The 13,978-nt window shown below is 33.9% G+C and overlaps 1 protein-coding gene across 1 annotated transcript; it reads left to right on the forward strand.

Annotated features, from left to right (window-relative positions):
• Nucleotides 1–7,666: 7,666 nt before the first annotated feature.
• Nucleotides 7,667–12,653, forward strand: LOC18035562 (rho GTPase-activating protein 5). The gene is made up of 5 exons (XM_006424153.2): nt 7,667–8,445; nt 9,812–9,932; nt 10,134–10,253; nt 11,186–11,416; nt 11,748–12,653. Exons 1-5 carry the CDS (start codon nt 7,982–7,984, stop codon nt 12,348–12,350), a joined length of 1,539 nt encoding a protein of 512 aa, XP_006424216.1. The 5' UTR covers nt 7,667–7,981; the 3' UTR covers nt 12,351–12,653.
• Nucleotides 12,654–13,978: the final 1,325 nt, after the last annotated feature.

The raw sequence follows: 13,978 nt of genomic DNA on the forward strand, positions 1-13,978 counted from the left end.
TCAGTAGACAAATGATGTAAGTGACTAAGTGCATTGTATGCAAAATGAGCTTACATTTATATCATTCAATTACTTAGAGAGAGGACCTTGAGCATGATGCCTTATGAACTACATGGTTTCATGAACTACATGGTTTCACACTCCAAGCTCATGACACAGGCCTTAAAGCCCCTGAAAGATGTTCAATTCTCGTCTATCTGTTGTGTAAGACAAGAAAATCATCCATTGAAGAGTATGTGCTTCCAACATCCTGCTGCCGTTTATCATAGTTGCCAGATTAATTTCAGGGTCCTGTTCTTCACAGGAATAAAAAAAGAAAAAGAACAACCTTAATTTTGTTATTTCATTTTGGTTCCCCTTTCAAATTAAGGGATGAGAGGATCATATATTTCTGATTTGGGTTGGTTTGGGTTACTAAAAGGCTTGGCTTAGGTTACAATGAAACTATTCATTATAGTAAAGCCCACTGATATTAATTGTCATAAGTAAAAACATTTATCAATGAGATTATAGTTGTGGTGAAACTAGAAAAAAAAATTAAGTTACGTGGCTATAATAACACATCAAGTACCACATAATTTAACATATAAACTTTGTAAACATAATATTACATTTTTTATTTATTTAATGAAAGGCAGAGTATTAATATATTTAGGATCAGGCTACGGTGCCACAGTTGCACCTAAGGTTTTCCCATATATTTAATGTTGAGAGAGACAAATTAAGTTTATATTTCAAATATGAAATGACATTTGATGTGACACGAATCTTTGCGAAATGATATTCTTCCTACTAGAAGTCCACTGAAAGCCGGAAACTGCAGCATAATCAAGCTCTGTAAGGCAGTAAGGCACAAGCTACGAAGAAATATATTTTAAAAATTAGAGTACGAGGTTTACACAATAAATTTTAATTAAGGATACTTTTATCATTGATGGATGTTTTAAAAAAGTTTTATAATTTTTTAACAGAATTATTAAGACAAGATGTGTTAAGAGATATTTAGAGAGATGTTAATAGTCCCACTCATTAGAAAATGGGATTTGGCTACGGTACCACAGTGGTACCGTGCCACTTCTTTTGTTTTTTATGGTTGTGTTATTGTAAATTTTCATGTAACCCCTTTCATTCATTTTTATTTAAACTTTGTTTCATAAGTATTAAGTTAATTTCTCCCAAACCCGTGAATCATTCAATGGCCGATCAACAGCAAATCAGCTCTTCCGGCGGCTGTCGCTGGTCGTAAAAGACAGAGGAAATTGTGGGGAACAAAACTCAGGTGGTGGCGTCACCGGAAACCGGTAAAATGGTGGCAAATTGATCCGGCTTTTCACGGCTTCGATCGGCAACTTTTCGAACACTTTCCGGCGACAAGGATGGCATGGAGATGACCGGCATCGCACGAGCTTCCGATCGGTACCAACCTTGGCCGGCGGAGTGGCCGGAAACGAAAATGGCATGCGGGTCGGGTTTGCGGGTTCCGTTTGACCCGATTCTTTTTGCTACAAGGATGACATGGAGATGATCGGCGTCGCACGATCTTTCGATCGGTACCAACCTTGGCTGGTGGAGTGGCCGGAAATGAAAACGGAATCCGGGTTCGGTTTACAAGTTCGGGTTGATCCAATTCTTTTCCTTGTTAATTATTTAATCTCAAAATTATAAAGAGTGGGGTATTGTGATATAGATATAATATAGCATAAAAATTTATAAATAATAAATAATACAAGGTGCTAATTAAAATATTTATATGGATGTAGTAGACATTAACTTAATATTTGTAAAGCAAAGCTTAAATAAACATGAGTGAAGGGGCTATATAAAAAATTTATAATAACACAGCCATAAAAAACAAAAGAAGTGGCACGGTACCACTGTGGTACCGTAGCCAGACCCTAGAAAATGATACCATCAATTATATTAATTATATTTACATTAATATAGTTAATTGTAAGTTACAAGAAATATAACTTAACAAAAGTCATATTACAGTGGCAATTTGGGATACCTCGAGTTGAATTCGGAAGGTCCAAGGTGGCCTCCATTTTTCACCAGTCGGATGCTCAAAAATTTATACAATGACAAAAATAAGCCAGTTTCAAAATCATCAATAAATTATCATTGCCGTAAACCTACATTTTAAAAACTTTCTTTTCTAAATGTAACAACATTTTTTAAAGTTATCAATACATTATCACAGCTATAAATCTCCATTTTTTAAAATTTCTTTTCTAAAATGTAACAACATTTTTCAAAGTCATCAATAAATTATCGCTGTCGTATACCTCCGTTTTTGGAAATTTCTTTTTTAAATGTAACAACTTTTTTTTAAGTTATTAATGATGTGTTTTGTAAATAGAGGATAGGTTTAGATGGAAAACTGAGTAAATTTTCTAATTAAATTTTGTTAATATATTTAATTTTCTTTCTCTTTCAAAATTCAAAAACGATGTGCATGTAAACTAATTATTTGATTGCTTTTTGGGACACGTATTAAAACAATCTTATAATGAGCATATTGCTAATTATGTTAATGGATTTGGTATACACGTGTTAAGCTCATGATGACAGTGTCATAAAATGTGCACGGAAAGCCATAATTTTATGATCACGTTATATAACATATCTCATATCATACCCATTTATTGTCTGCACCTCATGACTCTTAACTTTGGTAATCAATAACTCACATAAATGATAAATCACGAAAAACGATTTGTAATCTTAAATAAGATATTGGGGGAAATTTACTAATTAAGTTTAAACTCTGAACTAAGGGTTTATTATTGTGGGGCTGTATAATTTAAATATGGAACGGGAGTCACAGCAAGAGTTAATTACAAAATAATGGTTATCTATGTGTATACAAACTCCACAAGTTCATTGAATGCCTAGATTTTTTCTTTCAATATTAAGCGAGTTTAGTTTTCTTGATTCTGTTTATCTTGTGTCTGTAATCAAAATTTTCGGATTGATCAATTTTTGATGGATTAAATTCTCGACGATTATATTAATATTGAACGAGTGTAGTTTTTTTTTAATTTACTTTAATATCTTGTGTTTATAATCAAAATTTTTAGATTGATTGCTTTTTGAAGGATTGAATTCTCGACGACTACATTAGAAAAAGTATAAAAATATTGTTTTAGGAAATGTTTTAGATTTAAAATTGACTATTTTCTTCTCTTTCAAAATGATATGTTCATACACTTACTTGATCCTACACATATTGAAACGATCTTACAAAAAATACATTGCCAATTATATTAATAGATTGATATGGTAAATATCCCCAAGCAGTAAGCACTATCATTAAGTATCCATGTAATCACAACAATCATCATGACACATAAACAATATTTTCTTCAGCAAGTAACTTAATAAATTAATAAATGACGTGAATTATAAATATTAATTGAATAAAACAAATTAATACCAATTATAATATTAAATAAGATATTAGAGGAAATTATGAATGACTCAGTCCGTTCCTTTGATGTCCCTTCGTGTCTTCTAAAGAGATAATTCTTATCTTATTTGTTTCTACTAAATAACAAGATCAACTTCATGTTCAATTTTAGTTATTTAAAAATCTTACAATAGTTTAACTGTAAAAAAAATTAATTATCAAGTACATATAGCTATTTTAAAACTTACAAAACTTTTTAAAACAAAATTACAAAACACTTCATTAATTCTCTTCATAGTTAATCATTTCTACAATATAATTAATAATAATTATTCTAATACATTATATATTACTTGGAGATTACTAGTTTTCTCCTATTGGCCCACTCACCCCCTTATTGTTTCATAATAGCCAATAATCCGTATGGTACCATAATTTGATTTCGATAATATGATAAGTGATATATATTGACTTCAGGAGGGGAGAAACTGGCAATGTCTGTTGGGAAAGGAACTCACACAAACAGTCGTAAATTAAACAAAAATAAAATTATTTATCTCTTTGTGTGATTAAAATGAAATGTGTACCACAAATAAATAGATAGAAAAATAAACCAATAAATCCAGAGTAATAAATCAACGATAAGAGACTCAGATTTTTACGTGGAAAACCCAAAGCGAGAAAAATCATGGGACCGTAGTCCGATATAATCTTCCACTATATTAATGGAATTACAACACAAATTCTTCCCCAGATAATACTAAAGGCAAACAACTATAAGAATCTCAATATTCTTGGCTCACAGTAACATCTTAATATCTGTCTTTCTAACAAGTAGATATCTCGAATAACAATCAATAAGATGATAAAATAAAAATCAAGATTAGTAGAAATATAGAAGGTGATACAAAAACTTATCCTCAAAATTTGAGAGAAAACAGAGTTAACTTCACTTTTTGATTATGCAATCAAAGATTGAAAAACTTTACCACCAATTGTAACAGCCGGCAATGTTCTTCCTTTTCTTCTCTCGTCTTTTGTGCGATTTCCGTTAGGTCAGCCGCTTGCTTCTTAAAGTCAAATTTCATGGCAATTTTTACATAGCCCTTAATTACTTAAATGCCCAAATTAATGGAACCTAAGCTTGAGCCACCCAAATGAGATGGACCCAACATAATCCTACATTACCAGACTTCCCTAAATATAACAAACTAATGGTTTTTTTTTAAGTGTGTTATTAGTTTGTTTCAAGTTCAAGTGTGTTATAATTAAGAGGTTGGTTTGTCTCCACTGATAGTTGCGTCGGACTCGTTATGTGTTGTTTAGTGGATTTAGGGTACCCTTCATACTTGTATGGAATTAATCTATATTATTTTTGATATTCTACACTTATACCAAAGCGGGATTTCCTGATATGCCATCCTTGAGATACGACATATAATCAAATCATGATTTATAAATTACTACAATTTATATGATACAAAATTTAAACTCTAGATTTCTTATATCAATAAAGAGAATTTAGCATGCGAACGAACACTTGTAAGTTTTTTGCTTCCTCACACAACAAACACCTCTACCCTTCCCCCCCCCCCCCCCCCCACAAATGTCTACCTTTTTATTTCTTAAACAAAAAGATTAACAACTCTACTGTTTTGTGTACATGGAAATTTTTATTTTATTTTGAAAATGTAGATGATTTTTTTTTTTAAAAAAAAAAATTCTTTCTCAATCTTTAGTTTGTTTTCGAAGGAATGTCATGTGTTACTGCTACGATCAAACAAAGTAAATTGTACTCAAAGTTTGGTAGAAAAATACAGTAAAAAATACAGCCCACCAACCAACTTTTCGATTTTTTTGTACATATAATATTAAGTATACGTAAGTACCTCACTTCCTAAGTTTCCTCCAATTTCGGTTGCAAATGGAAGAATTAGTTGATGTGGATGTTGAATCATAAAAGATTAAACTTAATTTTTGCTTAATCAATTAAAGGAAATGGGTCCTACTTATTTAATTATCATATTCTTAGACAACATTAAGCACTAAGGCAAACGAAAAAAACAAGAGTGTTTTCATTTTTTCTAACACAAAATTGAGAGCTCAATCACGCGTCCAACAAAATGATTCTTCTTGCTACCAATCATAATCGCAGCCTATCCTATAAATGACTATCTGAAATTTGTGTGATTTTTAATGAAGCCGGCTAAGAATTTTTTATTTTTATTTTTTTTGGTATGATTCTATAGAACATGTTTTGATCAACTACAAATATTAATAGGCAACGCGTTTAATATGCCTTTTGTGGCCTGCCTGCCCTGTTCATTTTATTGAACACGTCTCTTTTTGTTTACTCAGTATTTGCAACCAAATTTATAAATATATTGCTTTGGAATTGTACTTGGTACTGATATTGGTACAAGAATCATCTATTGTGGTTACTAATTACATTAGCTACAATTAATAGATATTGAAATTGGAGGCCAATAACCAACATGCTAGATATCAAGCAATTTGATTCTTAGAAAAGAATTATTAAAAGATTAAAAAATAAGGAAGAAGAAGCTAATATTGTGATCTGAATAGAGTGACAATTGGATTTCCTAGAGCTATCAATTCATAATGGCATTATGCACGTATAAATAAATTTAGAATGGATTGAGATAAACTAAATAAATAAAAGCAAAGTCGAGTTGAATTTGTTATAGGTAATGAACTGAGGCGAGTCCTTCATCTTCTAGAGATGACAAAAGAAATAAACTTCGACATTTAAGGCTGCATTTGGTTTAAAAGAAAAAAAAGAGAGAAAAAGACAAAGAATATCTTAGAAATTAGTAATATTTTAGAAATGAGTAGAATATTTATGAAGGTCTGTAAATACAATAATACTGAATAAATAACTGATTTTTTTTCTTTTTTTTATTGAATTTTTTTTTTGGATGAAGTGAAAAACTCACCACTAAATACTAACATTTGCTGAGCCACTCGGCGGTCAGGCAGTTCGAATCCCCACAAATATGAAATGTATTGTGGGGGTATATAATTTCTTAATTAAATTTGAGTGAAGGCAGTCTTCTTCTTTACCCAAGTGTAAGGAGTAGACATCCCTCGAATATTTGTGAGGGTTAAAATCTAGACAGCGCTCTATTAGTATTGATATAAGTTGATCCTAGTAATAATCTGATTTGTAAATATCAGTTATAGTCTCATGTAATTTGAGCAATAATCTCATGTAATAAAAAAAAATACTAACATTTGCTTTTTATTATTACTTGAACTTGCGGGATTGTAGGAGTAAAGTGCATTAACTACCAGTCAAATTCTACCTTTCGTCAATTGAATGTCTTTATAATGGCCATAAATAGATGTATTTATAATTATTAATTAGGTAAAAATTAAAATAACTGATATTTCTTTCTAAAGTTCCATTAAGTCGAAGGGAATTCACAACTTTGGTGTTGAATTTCATTTAATTTATCATGGGCGTAACGCACTATCTCCTGTTTTGGGAATTCTCTGTCTTGTCATTTAAGATACTTGGAAAGTGATTTTTAATAATATATTTATCATAAACTATGAACAAGTAAATGAACGTGGATGGCTGATAAAAAAACCCGCACATAAAAATCTTGTGTCATATGTACATTTGTAGCGATAAATAATTGAGATTTAATTTCACGTTCCTATCCTTGTATGATTACCGATCACAAGTTCACAACCACCAAAAAAAAAAAAAAAAAAAATTCACATCACCATTCAGCCCAATATAGAACCGTAGAAATTCATGGCAAAAAAAATAAAAAAAAATCCAATTTACAATATAAAAAGTAATCATGATATCATGAATTTTAAGAAAATGTTTGGTGTACAGCAAGACGAAATAAAAACGAGAGAAATAAGAAAGAAAAGAAAGAGAGAGGAAATAAATTTCTTCGTCTTTTTTTACATCTAATATTATTCTGAATTTAATTACAGTGTTATTTTTTTTCAACACAACGTCTTTTTCTACACCTAACATTACTCTAAATTTGATTGCAGTGTTAATTTTTTTCAACACAACATCGTATCATGACTGAACCTAAATTCTATGATTGTAGAGAAAATAAGATAATTGATCTTTTTTTATATTGAAAAAAACGGCAGAGTTGATTTTTAATTTCTTTCATTTTTTTCTATTATATACACTACAGTATTTTATTATAGTTACAAATAAATATGATAATAAAAAATTAAAAACCATTTATTTCCCACCAAATCTTTATCTGCGTCTTTCTCTCTCTGTTGCCTGTTCAAAGCTCAACAAGAAAAGGAAGGACCAAAAAAAAAAAAAAAAAAAAAGGAAATGCAACAGAGGGGAGTTAATGATTCTCACGTCCCCCAGCAGCCCCCACTCTGTTTCCTTGAGCCAAACTCCAAAATCCAAAAACCTCTGCAACAATTACAAATCTTTGACAACACAACACCCTTCTTTTTCCCAACTATTAAAATAATATTTTCAAGAAAACGACTCTCTCTCTCTCCTCTCATTGTCTTTCCCATTTTGCCATCCATTCATCATCAGCTTTTAGAGCCATGACCGAAGTCCTTCATTTCCCTTCTTCTCCAACCACTACCACCGCCCCCTCCCCTTCTCCTTCTCCTTCTCCTTCTCCATCCACTTCCTCTTCTCCTTCTTCCTTATCCTGCGCGCCCCCTTCCTGCTTATCCTGCGCGCCCAACTCCATTCTTCTCCCCAATGGCGACCCCGTCGACGACGACGACGACGCCGAGGGTGGTTCTAGTAATAATTCGGTAGCGGTTTCCCGAGAGAGGGAGGCCGAGGGGGATCAGTTGTCTTTGTTGGCTCTGCTCATCGCCATTTTCAGAAAATCTTTGGTTGCTTGCAAGAGCGATACGAGGGAGCTCTGTGCCATGGAGATCAGCTGGCCTACCAACGTCCGCCACGTGGCTCACGTCACCTTCGACAGGTTCAATGGTTTCTTGGGCTTGCCTGTTGAGTTCGAGCCTGAGGTCCCCCGTCGAGCTCCCAGTGCTAGGTACATTGTGCCTTTCTTTTTCCCCCCTTTTTTTTTTGTTTAATTCTTCCTTTCTTGTGATATCAAAATTGATTTTTTTTTTTTTTGGTTATTTGATTGAAATGTGAATGTGGAATGATTGAATTGGTGTATTGAAACGGAATGTTAATTTATGATTATTGGAATTTTCCTTCCCATATCCATAATTGGTTGTATTTTTTACTTGCTAGTTTATGCAGTGCAAATTTTGTAATTGTTATTGTTTCGTGTTCAATTGTTGAGATATTCTGGGTTAATTTATGATTATTGGAATTTTCCTTCCCATATCCATAATTGTATTTTTTACTTTCTTTCTCTCTTTTTTCCGTGTATTGTGGATGCTGACGATTGAAGGTTGTATCCGATTATTCAATTTGTGGAATTTGTTGCTTTTTGTGCATTAATGTTGGTTGACTGAAGGATATATTTTTGGTTCTTCAAGCTACTGCTCATCTTCTATTATTTTCATTCCCTGTTTGTTGCTGGCTTAAAGTATTTTTCCAATTTCTGTCTCTTCCTTCAAATCTGAGTTTGTGTTTCTTAGTGACGGGAGAAAAAGGCATGTTGAGGTCCTTCTCGAGGGCACTCAATGCAGATTTTAACCTAACTTGCAGTCAACTCCTTTCGGTATTGTCTCAAGTAGTCAAATGAGTTGTGTTTACACATCGTTTGAACTGTGTTACACCTATAATTCATTTGAAAGATTCCTCATCCCTAGGATCCTTTATTCAGATGTTCTTCTGACGTGGCAAAAGCCTTGTACCTTTCCTTGTTGGGCTTCCATTAGGAAACCTTTTATTTGCTCTTGTTTATATGTCTTCTTTTTACGTTTTCACATCCTTTCTTATGTGTGCACTCTCTGACACAGAGGCTCAAACATTGCTGGTTGAGAAGACCCATATGTTTTCCTGAGAAACCAATGTCGCAAAGCCATCTGTTATTGTCCTAGATTGCTACTTTTACTGCTTATTTACTATTTGGTTGATATTAATAGCTGGATTCAGTTCGTATTACGCATGCATGCATGCACGCAGTTTGTGAAACAAGAGATTTTATCGGGAAGGAGATTAGTTCTCCATTAGGAAATTTACATGAATGCCAATCTGCATCAGCATCATCTCAGAAAATTGAATAAATGCAGCTAATTCCTATAAAAAATAATGTAGAACCTGCAAGCAGATTTTGCATGGCATTTATATCAACTGAGGTTATATAGCGTTGATCTTTGAGGCCCTAAGACTGAAACCATTACTCATCTGTCTTTTTCAAATTTACTCATTTACTTAACTAGCACAGTAATTACCTCTCTGATTTCCTCTTTTTTTTTTTTTAATCTTTTTATATGTAGTGCAACTGTTTTCGGAGTTTCCACAGAATCTATGCAGTTGTCATTTGACTCTAGAGGAAATAGTGTGCCAACGATATTACTACTAATGCAAAGGCACTTGTATGGTCAAGGAGGCTTGCAGGTATCCCTCTTTGTCTTCTTCTGTTTCCCTCAGCGATCTTTCTCATCATCAATATGGTAATTGGACAATTTCTGTTCAATTAAGTGTTATCGCTTTACCCATATGATGGGGCTTGTTTTATCTGAACACTTTTAGCTGTATTTATTTTATGTATATTCGTGTGCCGTCTGACATCAGAAATCTGTGCATATAACTTTGCAGGCAGAAGGGATTTTCAGGATAAATGGGGAAAATAGTCAAGAGGAGTATGTCAGAGACCAATTAAACAGAGGAGTGATACCGGACGGCATTGATATACACTGTTTAGCAGGACTTATCAAGGTCTGGCAATGATAATTAACCTCAGTTGCTCTTCCTTTACATTCAGGATTCACCTAGGTAGTCTTTCATAAACTCTAAGCTATCAACTGTCATTCTTCCATTTGATGGAATCCAAGTGCAGTATTAATCTGAGCTGCTTGCTGGGTTTGCTTCTCAGTTCTGAATTTTTGTTTAGTTACTTTCCAACCTGATTAATCTCTCTGTTATTGATGAAATATAAATATACTATGTTCTGAATTGTGGTCGGTGATCACTTCACAAACTATGTCCTGTCTACTCTAGACAGGTTACTAGTCAGCCATCCTTTCTGTTACATGGTCCTTTCAATGATGATTATGATGGAAGTCAATGACCATTCAATGATCCTATTTCTCTCTTTGAACCACATAAGATAACTGTAATTCAAGGTGAGGAAGAAAGCTTTTGAGTAGGGAAATGTGAGTTATCTTGCTTAGTATTTTAACCCTCGTAAGTTTTCGCCTTTGTGATTGGCGAGATGATGTGCACGAGGACCATGAATCTCTCGGGGGGTTATAAAACTGTCGTTTGCAAGGAGCACTCTGGGGTTTTACACCTTTGTGCTTGCACCAGATAAACATGGAACTACCATTAGTTGCGAGAAGTCCTATAAGGACCTATATTACCCAACCTTGTGGTTGTTGTATTCCATAGTTAATGTTTTTCCTTGATCTCGCTTATACATTGGTGGCATTTGAGTAGTTAATTAAAGGTTCAAAAGAAGATGGTATTTTAGGCAATTGCATTTTTTAAGAAAATGGTTCTTTGGTTCAAGAGTGACGACTTTCATCTTGTCCTTTGTGTGTGTGGAAGTGCATCCAAACACATTGTTACAATACATTTTTCTTTTCTAAATTGACTCTCCTTTTGCATCAGATTTTTATATATTGACTCGATTATAATTTATTTCTTAGGCTTGGTTCAGAGAACTCCCAGCCGGGGTTCTGGATCCATTATCACCTGAGCAGGTAATGCAATGCCAGACAGAAGAGGATTGTCTTCAACTTGTGCGGCTTCTACCCCCAACAGAATCTGCTCTGTTAGATTGGGCCATCAATCTGATGGCTGATGTTGTCCAACAAGAGAACCTAAACAAGATGAATGCACGCAATGTTGCAATGGTTTTTGCACCAAATATGACTCAGGTGATTTTTTTTTTTCCAATGATTTGCTTAAGTCCCAAGTCCCACATTACGATTGCCAAATAAATAATGACCTTTTTGGCATTGCCCTTCGTTGTTGGAATTTCAGTATATATCTAATGTGTACTTAAAAATTCCATGTAAACTGCCATCAATCAATAATCTCTATGGAGCCTCGATGCTTCCTTACTAATCCTGAATTCAGAGCCCCTAATTCCATGCAGAAGTCATTCAATTGGTTGTCAATTATGTTGCTTATGGCGATGCCTGGTTTGGATAGCATTGCCAATGACTGGAATATGGACCATATCTTATGACTTAATTTTGGTTGCAGATGGCAGACCCTTTGACTGCATTGATGTATGCAGTTCAAGTGATGAACTTCCTCAAGATGCTTATATTGAGAACATTGCGAGAAAGAGAAGATTCTGTGGTAGAGCAGATTCCTAGTTCCCGTTTGGAGCCTTTTGATGAGAATGGACACCAGAGTGCCACAAGATCCTGTCTGGAAGATGCTGATAGAGATAATGAAGAGATAGAGAAAGCCTTCATCACTGAGGAACCCGTAATGGAAGGCTCCACAGACACTGGTCGGAAGAATGAGATTACTGTTGAAGAAGATTGTGATCCTATAGCCGCTGTTGAGAAGTTAACAGTAGATAGTGATCATTCTCGTGAGGCTCCATCCCAAGTTGACACCTTCATTTCTGAAACAGATGCTCATGGAGTCATTTGTCTAAAGGCTTCTGGTGCTCATGCAAACGCGACAATGTGCATAATTGGCCAATCAAGTGATTCAAATCTAAAAAGGGGTCCCAGAAGACTTGACAAGCAGCAAAGTGTGCTTCAGAAAACAGGAACTGTTGAGAAGGCCAAAGGAATCAGCAATCTAAGCTGTATAAATTCAAGAACAGAGCGTATTGAAGCATGGCGTTGACAGATGCTCAACTGCAGTTATAGCTCAATTGATTCTATGAGACTACTGTAGTTATAGCTCAATTGATTCTATGAGACTATGACACTTGACTCCGTAAGTTTGTTTGGTTTGCATATTGTGAGGGAAACGTTTGTGAATTGTCGTATATGTTTTCTGCGTGCCGGGAGATTTCCTTTGACCCTTTTGTAATTCCACGGACATCATCTCCATGATACGGCTAACATTTTCTGTTTCCAAAGCTACTCTCTGCTTGACATTTGGATGTTATTCATGTGTTTCTTATGTACATTTCCATTTCTCTTCCATGACTATTATTTTTTTTCCCTCTCTTACCTTTTGGTCGTAGTACGAAACAGAGACCATTAACGTTTGAGATACAGTTGATGGAGCTTCATAAACTAACATTCTATCCAGTTTTGAGGAACATTTTGTGTTTATTCATATATATGAGGATGACCAAACTGACACGTATTTCTTCAATTTTTTGGGACCATAAAATAAGTGGACGCTCACTAGGACGTCACTGCTACTGATAGCCATAGGCATTATGAGGAAGAAAATTACTCACGATTATGGCATCGGCACCTCCTCTGGTTAATTTGTATGTATAAGGTTTCAGGAGTAGGATGGGGCATTTATTTATTTATTTTTATACACTGATATATTACAATCAAAATTTTATTAATATTTATAATAAGAAATCTATCAAAATTATTCTTGATAATTTTAATACGACAGAGTTCTAATGTATACCTTCACATAATACTAATGGAATATCTATTTTACCCCCTTGTCAATGGAGAGATATTTTCACCCATATTAAATTTAATTGGGAAGGGAATCTGAGTGCAGTAACGGTAGGGACTCAAATCCATGTAAGCTTGAGTGGAAGGCCAATTGGCAGAATAGGATAGGGTTTGAAAAGGAATGATAGTAGCCAGTCTTTCTCCCAAGAAAAGCAGTGGACTGTGGACATGCTAATACGATCAATAAGAATATTCCTGGTGGTGCTGCTGCTGCCAGTGAATGGAGTGTAGTATTAAAAGGAAACTTGGTTGTGCCTCACTCTCTTATCTATCTAGCCTATGTTAAGAAAAATTTGATAAGGTAGGGTGGTTAATATCAGTTGATTGTTACACATTGATGGGTGCTCTATTTCTGGAGATCTCTCTTTCAGTTACCTGAAACTTACGTCTCAAGTAATAAATGCTTGAAATGTCGATTTAGAGCTACTCTTGTTAGTAAAAATTTGACATTATTTCATTCGCATACTTGTAGCACGTAAAATTTTTTACCTAAAATGTTATAACTATAATCTTTATTGTTAAATTTATCTATATTTTAAGTTATTAGGGTTTAGAAAATATATATAGAGTGAGTTTCCAATTAAGGATTAGATTCTTAACCCTATTAAAGTCAGAAATGTACTAAAAGACAAAAAATACAGTTTCAATACACTCCAACATTGCATTGAAATTTATATTTCTTATTTTTTATGGTGCGTTTACTTCATAGAATGGGTATGAGGTGGAATGGGCTGGTAATGAGAATGAGTTGGAATGAAAATTAAGAATGAGAATGAGATTTCAATGTTTACTTGGCAAAAATAAATGAGAATGAGAATGTGT

Source organism: Citrus clementina, unplaced genomic scaffold (assembly GCF_000493195.1).
Source record: "Citrus clementina cultivar Clemenules unplaced genomic scaffold, Citrus_clementina_v1.0 scaffold_8, whole genome shotgun sequence".
Classification (NCBI taxonomy): domain Eukaryota; kingdom Viridiplantae; phylum Streptophyta; class Magnoliopsida; order Sapindales; family Rutaceae; genus Citrus; species Citrus x clementina.